Here is a 17,123-nt window from a genome sequence, read left to right as displayed (position 1 = left end):
TCTCCCACATATATCAAGGCAAAATAAATCACAGTTCATGTAAATATTGTACTTCTAAACTGGGCACAACTGTTGCATGGTTTATCTGGAAGAATGTGTTTCCTGCATCCGCTGAAACACTGATTGCACAGATTTGCATTGTGTGTTGTTTCAATTGAAGATGTCTGCAGCTCATTATTGGAAAGCACAATTTGTTTTGTATCACAGAGCATATGAAGTGGAAAAAAGAGTGAAAATTGGCAGTCTTACCCAGTTTCCCAACTTTGAAACTGCGTGCTGGTACGTGGGCAGGCATCTGCTGGAGAGATTCAAAGGTAAAATAAGAACATGCTGTGCTAATCTTTTACATTAACAATATGAATCACCATTGAAAGTTCTTCATTACTTCTCCTGCTTTGAACTTGACTATAGCTTCCTGAAGGGGATTCACCTAGTGCATGCAGATCTTCACATGTTGTTTTAACCCTTGTTAGAGCAACCTCACTAAATACACTGCTGATTAGCTTCGGAGGAATTTTCTTTTGCTGAAATCAGTTACTCTGGCATCTTGATCCTGTAAAGCTTCAAATGCTCTTGCCATTTGGCACAGTTGCCTTTGGCTGTTTGTGTAAGTGATTAATTCATTAATTAAACTTTTTATTGTTGTATCTGGAAACAAGAATCAAATGTTGTATTGTGTAGAGAAATCTGATGATATGTTCGTGTCCTGGCTTTATGAAATCGCCTGTCTTCGCTAGGGTTTAAACATGGAGAGTTGCATTAGCTCTGATGCTTCAGGAAGGCAAAACTGGCAGTGACTGTTTCTCCGCGTTGCAGAACAGCAAACCCTGTTCTGCAAGGACAACATGCCAAATAAACACCCAGCAGTTGAATTCTCTCCAGAATAAAGGTTAATAGTTCTTGGGTGTTGATTACACATGCCTGTCTCTACTGGGTCTTGCCTATAAAGTGATCTTTTAGCAGCTCTCCCTGTAGATTCAGCCCTGCTCTCAACCTCTGCCTGCTTGCAGCTGCGAGGACAGCCATGCACAAGGCTGTGGTTTTCCGCTGACCTTTGCCAGCCAATTTCACTTGATGCTCAGCAGGACTGTGTGAAAATGTGTGAAAGTGAGGCTGCACTCCAACCCTCGCCCCACCCCTTGCCGGGCTGTGTGATTCCAGTCTTGAAAATCAAAAGCTGTGGTGCTTTCTGACATAGTTTCTTTAGGAAATACCTGCAGTTTCTGTCTTATTCAATATAATGCTATTAACACATATGTGTTCATTGTAAATATATGTGATATATTCACTGTTTTAAGGCATGTGTCTTGAGAAGGGTTGGGGTTCCATTTGCATGTGTTTTGTTTGTAGACCACTAGATGTCACTGCACATGCTAATCTGCATTTGTGGTACGAATATTGGAAGTGCTGCTTAAAACTAAGACCATGTTGTGTGGGTAAGACTATGTGGCGATGTTATGGATCTGCAAATGAGTCTACTCTACAGTTTTCTTAGAAATGTGTTAAAAGAACATTACACTGACTGCTCATCCCTATATAATTAATTTCTTACTTTAAATGGGCTGCAGTACCTTTTATACAATGATATGTGAATGATGTGACCTAAATGAAGGAACCTCCTTGATCAGTCTGATACTTGAATGTGTTTCCTTGTTACCCAGTTATCTGAAACTCTTGTAAAGATTACAAACCACACAATGGCAAGATGTAACTGACACCTAGAAGCTGAACTCTAGTCTTCTTGCTGGTTCCTGAGAGGGTACCTCAATTCTACTGTCCCAGACATTTTGAGATGTAAGGTGTTTGACCCAAGCTGCAGTAACTCTGGTGTTTGATTCCTCAGGCTTGCACAAAGCAGGGAAGCAGCCGCTGCCTCACTTGGTTCAAGGAGCCAAAATCCTTAATGGGGCTTTCAGGTCGTGGACTAAGAAACAGGTAAAAATTAAATATTGCCAACTGCTGTTTGTAATGCCAGTCATGTGTTATGCCTGCTGTAACAAAATGTTTATTAAGAAACTTGCCTTTTCGTTCTTAAATCTGTGATTTTTCTTAAGTTTTTTGTATTCAGTTACATGCTGAATACCAGGGTCTCAAAATTAGGGAAATGAATCCGCAGCCCCCTAACTGCTCAGTATAACCCCCTATGCAGAAGCACAGTACTTGCATGTTCCTTTTTTTTTTCTAAAATCCATGTGATCCTATGCAGTGCCCCCTGCTGGACAGATAGAATGTGTTTTGTGTGATTTATTTCTGTAGGCCTGCACTGTGCAATTTATATTTCTCTGTGAATGGCTGGTGCAATAACCTACTAGTGTGCCTCTGGGAAATCTCACCAGAAATCTTTTCTTTTACTCAAGGCTCTTCTTGAACATGAAGATGAACTTCCAGAAAACATGAAGCCATCACAGCTTATCAAAGACCTTGCCAAAGAAATCAGAATTGCAGAGGTCAGTTTGCTGTCCTTGCATTACTGTAAGCGTATGCATCTGTGTGTGTGTTTGTGTGTGAATGTTAGCATTTGTAACGTCCAAATCCCAGGTATTTAAAGTCAATTTGATTAAGGTTATTTGATGTTGTATGTGTTTCAGAGATGTGTATGAACGCCAGCATTGTAGAAGTCATTATCTTCCCATTGGCTATACAGATTCATGTAGGTTTCATCCTTGAAGATAACATGAAAAGGGAACACACCACTTTCCTAGAATTACAATTAAGATCCTATTTTTTTCTAACTGTTTACTAAATATTGTGGCTACTAATCTTGCATTCAAAAACAAGTGGCTTAACTTTCCAAAACGTCGATTTTTTGTATGACATTCATTAGTAAGCGTTTGTAACCACTTCTCCACTGGTAAGTGGTGTGCGCTACTCCTTTGGACTGGGAAGAGCACAGGCCACAGCGTGGAACTGGTCAGTGCCAAGGTAACTAACAGCAGCAAGGCTTTCACTTTGTGTATCATGCTAGGAAAGTGGAGGGTCCCTTTTAAAAGAGAGCACCTTGATGTGTGCTTCACTTGGCCCTCAAGGTGGACCACACAACGTGGATCAAAAAAGCACCAAGCACTGAGAACTAGCAGGCACAGCCAGTGAGTTTCCCACTCTTTTGACTGCATGCATTGGGTGTGCCCTGTCAGATAAATGCTGGAATATTTAACATATATCTGTGTAAAAATATATATTGTGGCAGAGTAGGGGTTTGATGCAGGACTACATCCCCCATAATGCCACGGACGTGAACAAGAACGAGTTACATCTGCCTGTGGTTAAGCAGGCAAGTGTATAAGCAGGCCAGAATAGTTGGTCGGGGTCTGTGTGGAGACCTGTGTGGTCAAATGAAAAAGGTACTATGTGTGTGTTTTGGTTCTGGTAAACGGCTGAGCCGTCCAGTTTATTAGGTTAGATCTTGAGAAGTGCTGTAAAATGCTCTATAATATGCCAATAAATGCCAATATACAATGGTAATTGAAATTGTATATATAGCAATCCATTAATATCCAGTACAACACCCCTTGACTATTATTATTATTAATTATTTTATGTATTTATTTATTTTATTATTGTTTATTTTATTATTGTTTATTTTTTTAATTAAAAGAGTTGTACATAATGTTGGCTGCTGCTGATTCTTTCAGAATGCATGTAAAGCCATGAAGGTGGAGCTGAGTGCCAGCATACCCGTGGAGGAGCCTCCTGCAGTGGAACTGGAGGAGCTGGAGGGGCCCGGGCAGCCTGTGTCCCCCATGTCCCCTGTATCCCCCGTGCACATCCCCTCTCCACCCCAAGAGAAGTCCTCCCGCAAGAAGGCTCCCAAAACTCCCAAGACGCCTAAAAACCCCAAGACGCCCAAGACGCCCAAGACGCCCAAGACGCCCAAGACGCCCAATGCCCAAAACGCCCAAAATGCCCAAAACGCCCAAAACGCCCAAGACCCCCAAGACGCCCAAGACCCCCAAGGCTGTGAAAAATACAAAAACTCCCAAAACGAAAGAAGGGGGCAAGAAAAAAGGGAAGAAAACAAAAGAAAGCTCTGCTTCCCCCCCCATGCCCACCCTGGATGTCCTGGAAGCGCACACACAAGAGGCTCTGACGAAAACAGAAATGCCAAAGAAAGGGAAGGTGTGTGTGTGGACTGCCTGCTGTCAGCTGGAGAGACCTCTCTATAGAGATATATATATATATATATATATATATATATATATATATATATATATATATATATATATATATATATATATATATATATATATATATATTGTGTATATAAAGCATGCACTGATCCTTGTTCTTGTAATTCATTCTTGTACTCTCCTTATGTGCTGTAAGCAATGTGTTCACGTCTTGTGGGGATTTTCTTTTTTTCATATATAGGCTGCAAAGAATGTGTTGAGCATGCCAGAGAAAGAGGCCATCAGCAAGCAGAACGAGCTGGAGAAGTTTGAGATCAGAGAGCAGAACAAGAGCAAAATGGAAGCTAAATGGAAATATAAGGTAGGACTAATGCTGGAGCATTGCAGGGGTCAGTTGTTCATGTGGTTCTATATAAAATACAAAACAGTACCGACCCAAGTCACAGGTATTCAGATTCAAAAAGCATTCATGCAGCTTGGCTGTAATTTGTGTATTCAAACTGGAAAACCAGTTTCTAAAATGAATCCAGAAAATGTGCTTGCTGCATATTCTTTCCCGGCCCTCTCCTGTTACAACGTCTGCATTGACACCATTCATTTTAGAGAGGAACCGAGTTAGGACCTTCCGTTAAAAGTCAAAGTCTTCTAAACTAATAAAGCGTTACACATTCAAACTCTTGTGCCTTTCAGTATTGTATGAGAGTGTAGGTGTTTACTAGCATAAATACTATTGGGACTAATTATGACACCATTAATGATTGTTAATGAGAGCAACATTCCCGTGGGCAGTGCCACAGTGAGCGAATAGCAGGCAGATCTGGAAACAGAGGTGAGTGTGTATTCACTGTGCGCACATCGGAGTGAAATCCGAATTGGTTTTGTTTTTGTTCTTTTCTGTGTAACAGAACAGTAAACCCGATTCACTGCTTAAAATGGAGGAAGAACAGAAATTGGAAAAGACACCATTGTCAGGAAACAAAGACAACAAGTTTGCATTTTCTTTTTCAAACAAAAAATTAAGGTACGTATTTTTTTTAGAATTGTAAACCAAAAACAAAAAAAAAAAACAAGAAAAAAAACCAATAACTTACAGCTGAGGTGTCTACATTCAGAAGAGACATTGTGCCACTATGCTAGTTTTTGGAATTTTGTTTCCAAGTAAAGTTTTAATCTCATGTGCAGCCTTATTTAGAATTAATTTAGCATGTTCTAGAACCCCAGGAATTACCAGAGAGACATGTATAACCGGAAGAGAAGTTACTACACATTTGAGAATGATACTACACAAATGTAATATGGTGTTAACATTTTGATGGTATATCGATATAAATATTTATGCATGCCCTGACGCAGGTATATTTCCATGTGAACAAGACAGACTCTGCATCTTTCCTGGTTATACTATATGAAATAAATCAATTTTAAAATGCTGATAAGTAAATCAATAAAAACATTTTATCACTTTTTTGTTTTTAACAGTTCTAAAGGGCTAAAACCACAGACGAATTCAAGTTTATTTGGATCATTACAAAACCTGAAGGAAGATAAAGTGAAGCCAGTCAGGGATGAGTATGAATACATCTCAGACGAAGGAGAACTGAAAATTGACGAGTTCCCAATAAGAAGAAAAAATAACACTGCAAAAAGAGACATTTCTTGTGAGTGTGCCAGTTATTCATTTATTGGATTCATAAACGGATTTCATATTCAGAAGGAATGCACAGTTATACCTGTAAGATGGTGTTACAAGATAATAGTCGATGGTTGATGGTTTAATTTCAACCTTTTAATAAGTGAAAATGTGCAGATGAGCACCATTCCAAATTATTATAGTGTAAGATACACAAAAAATAAAATTAACTGTTTGACAGATGATTTGTTGGTCAAACAGTTACCATCCAGAACTATAAAAACACTCAATAATGCTGAATTTAAAAATACAAGTTAGTGTTTCGACCTAGAAGTCTTTTTCATTGTCTTTGCAGTTTTGTAGAGCAAGTCTCGGTCTCAGTATTGAAGGTTAATTGTTTATGTTTATTTTCTTCTTTAGTTTTATCGAATATAAAAGAGCCGATTCAGCAGGCAAAAAAACCAAAGCTTCAACGTACACCCGCCAAGGTATGTAGAAGCTTATCTGCTCTGTTTATGTAGTGAGTGATTTAAAAGCAGTCTATTAATGTAGACTGTAATAACCTGAAGAACTTTGCTTGATTACATTTTGAAAGTTTTCCTAAATTATTGAGGTTGGATTTAACTGCTTTATACATTTTTTATAAATGAAAAGAAAAATTATATGTCATTGGCAAATCATGTAAATGTTTAATTTTTATAATGTTCACTTGTGTCATAAGGACCGTGGAGCTACATTCTCAGAGCTCTTCATGAAACCTTTTTTCATAATTAACCTTTTTTTTCCCCAAAAATTTGAAAAGGAACACATAACAACTTACTTGCAAGCCCCAGACTTTTATATTTCAGATTTTGTTTCCAGTTTGTTAACTTTATTTGATGTGTTCTTCCTGTGAGGAAATGTCGCCAATTACAATTTTGAGAACATTTGAGAATCTAGCCCATTTTAGTTTTATATTTGAATGTAAATTGTTGGGCTCGATCATGGGAGAAGAATTTTGTTTTTTAAATGATCAAAAGTGAATGCCATTGGAATTAAACAGCATCTCGTTTCTGAGGCTCGTTAGTGGCAAAGAACAAGAGAAATTAAAATACAGGAATGCACTGGTTTCATAGCATTGCATGGGCGTAAAACAATATACAGGGTGATTTCAAGAAAAACTAAGTAGCCAAGAAAATTCCACAAACTGATGAGGAGAACAATTCTGGTGCAAGTTTAATTGCAGTTATAAATTGGTTTATGGAAGTTCTCTAAGAAGAAAGCATGCTATCCTTGTAAGAGGTGTGGAGAATGTAAAACAGACTTTCTCGCTTTTTACACACACAGTCCAATTAGGGGCCTTATATCTAATTTGAACTTGAATTTACAGACGTTTGTACCCCTTCTCAGTAAATGTGATATTTCATACAGTAAATTCCCTGTCTAAAGTCCTCTCTGCAGGAAGCGTGCTGTCTAATGGGTACAGTAATAAAGGTACAGTCTAGCTAAAATATAAATAAAACAAAAAACGTTTTGTTGTTTACCAATCAAGAGTTTGCTTATTGTTTCTCAAACCACTCCTTATTTGTTTTCCCAATCTTTTCCTGGCTGTAGACTAATGATTCCTCAGATGAAGGGTCGCTTCACATTGACACAGAAACAAAGACGGAAGTCAAAGGTCGAAATTCAAAGGTCAAGAAGGAAAGTGGTAATGCTGCGGGAATACTGGATCTCTTACAGGCCAGCAAGCAAGTTGGAGAAATTGATTACAATGCAAACAGGTAGGGATATCTGCTACATTGCAAGGATAGAAATAAGACCCCATTGCATAGCAGTTTGATCCACTCCAGGTTTCACTATGAGTTGAAGATGACAGATCTGAGTTTGTTACCTGTAGGCTGTGGCTAATCAAGCTTGTATTAAAACCTGGAATGGGTGAAAATGCTGTGCAATAGGAGTCTTATTTCCATCCCTGAGTATGTATTTGTGTTGTTAATATTGTATTGTATGTGTATATAAAAAAATAACGTCTTGCAGGAATCAGGAAAAGATTTGAACTGGTTTTGATAAGGAATCTGAACACATACTGGAACACTGCAACTACAAATTTCCCAACAATTAAGAAAATTCCAATTTTTTGAAAGTAGAAAAGACTCTTGTTAACTTTACAAAATGAGAAACAAAAGCGATTGAAAGTGCTTAAGAGAGGCTTGAAATTTAAAATGCAGTTGTTTGGTTGGTAGTTTTATAAAATGAGTTGGTGTCTTACCTCATTTACAAAGTTAGTGAAGGGCTCAGCAAATGCTTTAACCATGGCACTAAAAGTTTAAATAGTAAAAAAAAATTGATTCTTGTTAGTTACAATGTTCTTACAAGTTTATACAGTAGATTTTATATATAGTAAAAATCCGCAACAAAATCCACTGTATAAACTTGTTGCACAATCAACTGCAAGTCACAGTCTAAAAGCTAAATACCATTCTGTTTCTATGAGAGAAAATACAAATAGCATGTAGTGAAACAGCAGTAGCATAATATAGCCACCAATCAACAAATAAATGATTAAGTGCAGTAACGAGGCTCCTGTGTAGAAGCTTGGATCCACACAGACTCCTTACATGTACAGCCATGGCTCCTCTATTTATTTGTCAAAAGCTACGTTGCTCCAGGCAGTTCCTCTCGTAATTTTTCCTTTCTGTGTTTTGGTTGGTTTTTGATGGTCCATTTCCACTGCATTGAAGGCTGCAAATGAGAGAAAAACAGAAGAAAATGGGAGCAAAATATGTTAATTTCTCTGTGATTGTTTTAAGTATGTTTAAACTGACAAATGACTGAATGATTCGGGACGTGGAAACGACCACATTCAATTATAGCAGCATTACTATTTTTGCTTTGTTTCAGCTCTCTGTGTAATGATTTAATAGGTAGTTGTCTTGATTTTCTTGTGGTCAGGAGGGCTTGCTCTGTTAAAATGCAGTAATGGAAACAATCTGGTCATCAATACAAAAATCTTCAATAAATTCTAGCACCAATAAACCTGTGGATTCTGAAAATCTACGAAACATCCATTTATATGCATACAAAAAAGAACAGGACATAGCTTGATGAGCAGAAAAAGATACATACATTGTGCCCCCAGAGTCAAACTGCCATATATATTCTAATCAAAAGATCATTGGAAAATCAGAAAGTATACATTCATGATCTTTACAGTACTGCAAATAAAACAAAAGCAGTGTTGCATTTTTTATTCTTGTTGTTCAACTCATTGAACGGCTATCTGAAAATCCATGCTTAACTAAGTTAGCCTAGTATACCAGTAATGAGTACTAAGGAGCCTGTGGATCCATTTCTCTAGTGCAGTATTTATTGATTTATTTATTGATTTACAGTCCGCCACCTGCTTCTCCCAGCACACAGGAAGCCATCCAGGGGATGCTGTCAATGGCCAACCTCCAGTCTTCAGACTCCTGTCTACAAACATCTTGGTCCAACAACCAATCAAAAAACAACTCCCACACTACGCAGTCCTCCAAGAAGACAGGCAACGGCAACAACAAGAGGCCCGCCAAGCGCCCGGTGAAGAAAAGCGCGAAGAGCAGCAGTGTGGACAGCGTGGAGATGTTTGAGGACGAACAGGACCACCTGCATGCGTGTTTCAAAGATTCGGATTACGGTAGGAGTTCACGCGATAGCACATGCCTCCACTGTGTATCACCCTGCTCGCTCTGTGTTGGGGTATGAAGGGTTACTTTGTTCAGATGTCAGGGTGTTGCAGTACTAAAGAAAAAGAAAAAAACAACAACTTGATAATGTAACAAGTCAATCGTTTCAATGTCTCAAGACGTTGAGCAATACTATACCTCTATTCATTGTATGAATAAAATGACTGAATTTATTAATCCGTGTTCATTCTTGTAGAATGCTATTTATCTTCTCTTTTCCCATATGGAGAGTAATGTTTAAAAATACATGCCACAGTTTCATTTATGCAGTGAAAGGTCGGAAAGTAGAAAGTTAATCTTTTAGTGAGGTTGTTTTATTTACTTTCTTTAAGCTAATGCTAACTCAGGTCCTCCATTTTACATGTATATATAATTTGTTCCTTTTATTAAGCAAAGAGAGGTTCTATAAATAACTATTAGAAAACTGGAAAAATTAATGGTCGTAATTCCGATGGTGGTCTGAGAACATATGACCACAATCACGTTCACGAAGTGTGCCGTTACATTCTTGATTTGTTATTTTTTCAACATGGCACAAGGTTTTATTTGAAGAAGAAAAAAAAAATCTTTGGGGTTTATTTATGGTTGATAGTTTATGCATTCATTTTTTTTTCAGTATTGATTAAAAAAAAGTGTGTACTCATAGGGGACCGGATGATTGAGTTTTTATTTACAGGTTATGCATCCTTTCCAAACTCCTTCACAAGAGGCTTCACTGTCTTTCCAACAGGTCTTTCATAGAAACTCAAAAATCTGCTTCTAATGGGCAGCGTTTCCAAAGAAACGCCACAATCGCCCCTCTGGTTGTTAATATTTCATTACTGCAATGGCAGATTGCTGTTTTAAATGCTTTTTGATGTAGGGCCCTAATTAGCTAATAACCGAGAGATCATTTTCATTTGCATTCGCACCAAGACAACATTTTATCAGCTTGCATAAGCATACAAAACCCAGAGTTTTTTGTAAACAGGTCATTTTTAATCTTGATAATTTAATTATAGGAAAAAGTTTGTGCTTAATTGATTTCGTTCACTAACAAGCTGGTGAAGGAAGGCAACAGCGGAGAACCGTGCAGCTGTTTCACAGATGCTGGCCTTGGTAATGCCGCTGCTTTAAAAACACACATTATTTTAAAAAGCAACGACGGAAACTGAATACAAAATGAAATGCACATTTGCCTGCAATGCTTGGAAGCCTGAGGCAACATAATTTTGATAATCCAAATACTTTGTTGCTGCCTTTAGTATATTAAAACTGCATCAAGTTTTAACACTCTGTCTGTCTCTCTCCATTTTCTTTTTAGTATATCCATCTCTCGAGTCTGATGAAGATAATCCCATTTTCAAATCCAGATCAAAGAAAAGGAAAAGTTCAGATGATACGCCTTACAGCCCAACAGGTATGATCACTCTGTTAGTAATGAATAACAACCTTTTACTAGTGTCGTTACTATTATTTATTATTACTGTATTCAAATAAGTTTTTTTATTGTCATTATTATAAAAAGCAGTAATGTATTATTGTTGTTATTATTATTATTAATTAGTAGTAGTAATAATAAATCAATTTTAAATTGTAGCCAGAGTAGGTCCATCAGTCCCCCGACAAGACAGACCTGTCCGTGAAGGAGCTCGAGTGGCTTCGATAGAAACCGGACTAGCGGCTGCAGCAGCCAAACTCTCCCACCAGGTGAGTGCCATGAATCACACCCTGCACTGCACTAGATTTGCAAGTTGCATTTCCACTTCCCCAAACGCCACCCTGGAACCTTATTGTCCTGCGCAGTTCCCATGCGTGTCCTTCCCTCCCTCAGGAAGCGTGTTCATTCAGGCCTGTGGAGTACAGTGGAACACGCAGACTGAGGAAAGACATGCCACCACAGGGTCAGCGCACTCCGTCGCTAGTGCCCCGGGTTGGAGGTGCTCTTACCGCTTTACTTTTTTTTTTCAGGAACAACAAAAAACCAAGAAGAAGAAAAATACCAAAAAGAAGCTCTCGTCGGACGATGCAAATAAAATCCCTCAGGAAAGCAGTTCACCGGAGCCCAAGCTGGAGTCCCACGGGAGCAGTCTAGAGGATCACGAATACACGGCTGGGGCCTCCAAGACCCCCGGCGCTCCACAACCCATGGCTCCCGGAGTGTTCCTCACACAGAGGAGGCCGTCCACTTCATCTCAGAACAGTGCATCAGCCAAAGGTAACCCTTCCATTATGACGTCATGGGATTTATGTTAAATGATCCATATAAAACACCTACTCTTTGCTCCCTACCTGCTAACTACAACAGCAGAGTAATAACTTCGGTTACCAGGCCTGGGTTCAGTGTTTTGTATGCTTTTCTGCTTGATATAGACATAAGTTATGGTTACCTTAGTGTAAACACAGCTCCTTTATCAGTAAGTGACTTTTCTTTTACAAAACTAATTGCTGAGTGAAACACATAGCTAAAGCAGGTGTTTGACTGATGTAGAAAGACTGAGGCAGTTAGCACTGGGTAAAAACCGCCTCCAAGCTGTCTTTGAGCATATAGTTTAACTGTCAGTTTAACAGGTTGGAGCAAAGCTATATTAACATTTAGTGCAGAACCATTACTGTGGGCTGAACAGTTTTGAGCAGTGACATTGAAAATCTCATATGACTTATTCAGCCTATTGTGCATTATAATTGACATTTTAGATTACAACAACAATTTTACAGATATGGTGAAGTTTTTGCATTCAAAGATGAATCCTGTTGCCATGTCTGTATTTTCAAAACAAAACTAAATGTCTACCCTTTGTGCCTTGTCTCTGAAAACACATTTGCACATATTCAAATGATATGTTTTATAGTAACTTATTTTATTTACTTTTTGTTTTTGTTGTGTTTGTGTAGCCAAACGGCTTAAGAAAGGCATGGCTACTGCCAAACAGAGACTGGGGAAGATTTTGAAGATTCATCGTAATGGGAAACTTCTCCTGTAACATCGACAGTGCAAGACTTGGACTGTGTCGCTGCTCAGGTGGTGAAATGACCTGAACCTGACCCTACTGCTGTTCACTGGTTTTAAGGACTACAGCAGCAAACTGAACCATATGGGGAATAAAACAGGTTACGTTTTTTCAGTTTATAAAAAGAATATAGCTCAAATATAGGTTTTTGCCTCTACTTATACTTTATAAATTTCAGATAACTGCTATAAATATTTTTAAAACAAAATGTGTGTCTCAATTTACTTCAACTGTTAGTTTACCAAGGGATGCTGAAGAACATTGTAGATCATTCCAAATTTCTAGAAAGTATCCCCAGCATTTATTTACTTAGATGCATATTTCTTGAGGAAAATAAATTAATAAATGTGTAGCGTTTTTAATTTTGAGCATTTTAAACCAGCTGAGCTGTATGTGACTTGTCAAACAGCTGGCAAATACAAACCCAGTTATCAAAACTATCAGAGCTCTTTTGCACTGTACTTGATGTCAAAATTGTCGAAAAAAGGCAACTGTTATGGTTAATACTGAAGCCCCTTTCACACTGGCATGCTCTACCCAGGTCAGGACCTGGTGTCATGCGCGTCGGGCATGCGATTGCACACTCCTTTTGATAAAGCAGGGTTGACCCGGGTGACAGATGCAAGTACACTATGCGCGTATCAATGACCTGGAAGCAGCTTGTTACTGACGCTTCCATCCAAGCCTCTCTGAATTGAAACATCGGCCGAAACGTTGATTAGAGCAAATGTTTCTTTATCCCTGCTGCAATCTGGCCAAACAGAATAAACAGAAACAGAAGTGAACCCTTCACGCAGGCGTGGCTGTTTGTCATTGCGTCGGCTCACGAACGGCAGTCATGCATTTTGTTTCGCTCAGCCCAGGTCAAAGCGCGTTGACCCACATCCCGAGATGGGTCACTGGGACCCGGGTTTAACTTGGGTACGACCCAGGTACGTGGTTTCACACTACATGGGATTGTGACCGGGTAAGACTGCCAGTGTGAAAAGGGCTTTAGACACCAGGCCTAGCTTCATCAGATTGCAAAGCAACAGAAACAATGTACAGTGTACCTTCTGGTGCATTTCATGAAGGCCTGCGGGGGGCGCGAGTTCAGTCTCTGAACTGAAGTATAGTGTTATGCTTTTTTATTTTCTCTTAGTGCAATCTATAAAAAAAGATAATGTAAATGTCGTTGAAATTATATATTAGCAACATTTTTATTTTGTAATATATTACCACAGTTGTTTTGTAAAACAAAATCTGTATTCAAATCCTTGCTGAAACATAAAATGATTTCTTTATATATATATATTGAGTGTACAAAACATTAGGAACATATTTCATGGAAAGAGCAGGTGTACCTAATGTTCTGTACACTCAGTGTGTATGTATGTGTGTGTATATATATATAATCTTGCATATAACATTTTCCTCCCAATTCCCTTAACTCAATAACAAATCATGTAGCCACAATTAGATCTGATTTCAGCTTCAGACATTTCATTGGTATTGACATTGAAATACATGCAAAAACAAATAAATACAAAACTAGGATGGTAACAGCAACCTATAGTACTGAACCGGTAATTTAAGAGCTAAATATTTATCGAAGGGTAGATTCTGTGTTGTTACTGTTGCTAAAGGCACTGATTTAAACCAGGCCTGACCTGTCAAATAGTTATTTGACCCAGAATGACAAATAGGACTCCCTATACTGGGTACTGTGATTTCCATGCGTTGCTGTATTATATCAGTTTCCTTGCAAAGGGACTGTCTAACACATTTTTATCTCAGTATTATCAACATGTGGCAAACTAACTCAATCAGAATTTGTAAGTAACTTGCTTACATAACATAACACATAACTTACTGGTGCTGACATCAATATGAATTTATAGGAACCCTTTTTCTACAAAAACACTAAGTGATTTGATTGGGACAAAGCGTCCTCTTGACAAGCCTCCCCTTCTCTTCCTTTCATCTTTAATTAATGGGGTACTTTCTAATCTAACCTTGTTTCTCAGGCAATACCCTAAAGTACTTTAGCTATAGCACATGCATTTTACTGCATTACAGTGTATAGAATGTAGCTTGTAAATAGCTTTTTAAATTACTACCTTTTGTAACAGAGTGACTTTTCTTTATTAAATAACACTTTGTTATACATTTTTACAAGTTTTTTTCTTTAATTTTATTTCTTAGCTACATTTAGGTGCTTTTTTTTCTTTTTTTTTAGACAGAGAGGTGTTGCCTGAAAAACAAATTGCAAAACTTTGTATGGCCTAATGTATTGTAAAGATTCACGTGCAACAAAGAGACATCTGGAAAAAACAAAAAAGACATGCTTACGTCTTGACCAGCTTCTTGTTCTGTAGTCCTTGTATGTAACCTGATGGGATTGAAGTTATTTTACTAGCACCTTGTGAAGTGTGTTCTGTGTCTCTGATGATGTAATTTATTAATGTTTGTAGCTTTTTATATTTGTACATTTCTTAAGAGCTTTTTGTTTTTAAACATTTTATCAGCTTGTGAAAGTCTACTTCTAGGAATCTGTGTACAATACAAAAAAAAAAATACTACTGAGGCCTTATTAACTAATATTCAGGCACTTAGTGGTTGATTTTAGGACCCCATTATTCCGTTATGTGTTTTTTTTTTTTTAAATTGAAGGCTTTGTCAATTAGTGTAATAGGGCCCCAGTTTAACAGGTTTTCAAAGCTCTGTTGAGAAATTATTATTATTATTATTATTATTATTATTTATTATTATTATTTTATTTTTTATTAAGAAGCTATATGGTATAACTCTGCCATCATGCCTTTTTATTTTATTTTGGAAATCTACATTTCTAACAAGGTTTACTGTGGTTATCTGTTGCAGTTTTAGTTTTAGTTACCAATGGAAATCTTGTATCAACTCCTCAGAACTTAAATACACTCGGATCAAACCTTAACAAGTTAACTTTTTCAGGATTTTGTACAAAATGTGTGTTGCTTTGTTGTGTTTTATTTTTTCTATGTTCAACCCATTAAATCGACCAGCTGCACTAGCACTGTGTAAATCCAACTCTGCTCTCTGGCTGTTGAAAATCATTGTAAAGTGACAGTTCCGAGGAGTTCGGAGACTCCACCTCATTCCATTTTATTTTCTGTAAAGAGAGACCATGTACAGCTCAACTATGCAAGTCAGTTCCATATGCAGCCCAGCTTTGCAGGTAACACTGCAATGTAAGAGGGAGAATTCTCATTGGCTAACAAGTGTTCCAAACGGTGCAACTATACCACGTCTTGGAATATGGCTAGGAACAACCATGACAACTCGTTCACATGACAACCGATTCACTTGGGCAGGTGTGGGGAGTTCTGTTTTACAAGTGCTAAAACACACTCTACAGTGTTGCAATATGATCCAGTATCCGCACACCTGGACAGTTTAGTGTCATGCAGTTTTCAAACCTGAATAAGAACTCAAATATTCCCAGGTTCCTAGTTTGAAAAATTCCATCTGATTAGAAATGAACACCCCTCAACACAGATGTTCGTAGCAATTTGTTAACTTATAAAGTAAAATGACACCAGTGAGGGTTCTCTGTTAATCAAAAGAAGGTCAATGAGGCGTGTATACAAAGCAAGACAATGTCAATTCTTCTGTAGAGGACATTTGATTTTGTGTATGTTTCAACACCATCAGTCTACAGAGAAACATGGTAGCTTCTTATTAAAGTAGTGAGTTATCAGTTTATCAGTTCCTGTTCTTCTTCATGAAGTATTTCTCCTTGAATAGTGAACTTCTTAGTTACAGCAAGGTCAAGGTCCGGGGCAACATTTTCACACTGACATACCCATACCACACACACACACACGCTACACAGTTACAGTCATTACACTGGTTGTTGTTGGTTTCAGAGTTCAGTTTTATTTTTTTAGTAATTCATTTGTTTAGCTTTTTTAAAAGCCTGCTTTCCTTGATGTCTTAATATTGCATGAATTCCTTCCCTGCCAAAACCACAGACTTGTATAATTATTCTTACTTTACTTGTATAATTGTAAAAATTATATGTTTCTGTGTTAACAGATCCAAACATTGTGTTTCACCAATGCAAACACAAAACAAAACCTATAAAAACAGTCTCTTATCTAAACAGTGTTCCTAACAGAGTATTGACTAATGGCTGTTCGTGTTAAATGTATTTTTTTTTTAAGAAGTTTATATTTGAATATAGATTTGTTTTATTTTATACCTGAGTGTAATGGAGTTCTGATCCACTGTACTGTCTGTCTAACTGTAGATTCTGTTAGTCTACTTGAAGCTTGAACTTTATAGATATTGGTATGTATGCTTGATATTATACCAGCGTTATTCAATAATAAAAAGAAAGAAAAAACTCAATAGAAAACCAACAGACCAATCTTTTCTCTGTGCATCACAATACCAAACACTGCAGAGGAAAAATAGATTTCAACTAATACAAATAATTACCCTTCTACACTGAATATCACTATTAAACTTAACAGTGAACATTGTCTCTGGCAATTTTTGTTTCTGCTAGAATTCCACATCGTGCATTTATCCTTGTTATGCATTATATTTTCTGTCTACGCCATTTAGAATTGGTTTTAAAAACAGCAATTTGTAACTTGAAACGTACAATAGCGCACCAGAAGTCAAATCTTGGCACCAAAATAACTGT

At 37.6% G+C, this 17,123-nt stretch overlaps 1 protein-coding gene across 1 annotated transcript in view; it reads left to right on the top strand.

Annotated features, from left to right (window-relative positions):
• The window catches only part of LOC121328734 (lysine-specific demethylase phf2-like), a 33,479-nt gene extending 17,193 nt beyond the window's left edge, over positions 1–16,286 (top strand). Inside the window, exons 9-23 of the mRNA XM_041273738.1 lie at positions 208–314; positions 1,844–1,935; positions 2,358–2,447; positions 3,633–3,870; positions 3,968–4,116; positions 4,369–4,488; positions 5,033–5,148; positions 5,607–5,785; positions 6,178–6,245; positions 7,351–7,517; positions 9,129–9,412; positions 10,765–10,860; positions 11,041–11,150; positions 11,412–11,658; positions 12,336–16,286. Coding sequence (XP_041129672.1) covers positions 208–314; positions 1,844–1,935; positions 2,358–2,447; positions 3,633–3,870; positions 3,968–4,116; positions 4,369–4,488; positions 5,033–5,148; positions 5,607–5,785; positions 6,178–6,245; positions 7,351–7,517; positions 9,129–9,412; positions 10,765–10,860; positions 11,041–11,150; positions 11,412–11,658; positions 12,336–12,424 — 2,152 coding nt within the window. The 3' untranslated portion in view covers positions 12,425–16,286. The remainder of the gene's footprint in view (positions 1–207; positions 315–1,843; positions 1,936–2,357; positions 2,448–3,632; positions 3,871–3,967; positions 4,117–4,368; positions 4,489–5,032; positions 5,149–5,606; positions 5,786–6,177; positions 6,246–7,350; positions 7,518–9,128; positions 9,413–10,764; positions 10,861–11,040; positions 11,151–11,411; positions 11,659–12,335) is intronic.
• Positions 16,287–17,123: the final 837 nt, after the last annotated feature.

This window comes from Polyodon spathula, chromosome 16, assembly GCF_017654505.1.
Source record: "Polyodon spathula isolate WHYD16114869_AA chromosome 16, ASM1765450v1, whole genome shotgun sequence".
In the NCBI taxonomy this organism is placed as follows: domain Eukaryota; kingdom Metazoa; phylum Chordata; class Actinopteri; order Acipenseriformes; family Polyodontidae; genus Polyodon; species Polyodon spathula.
This window is presented reverse-complemented; position numbering and strand designations above follow the sequence as displayed.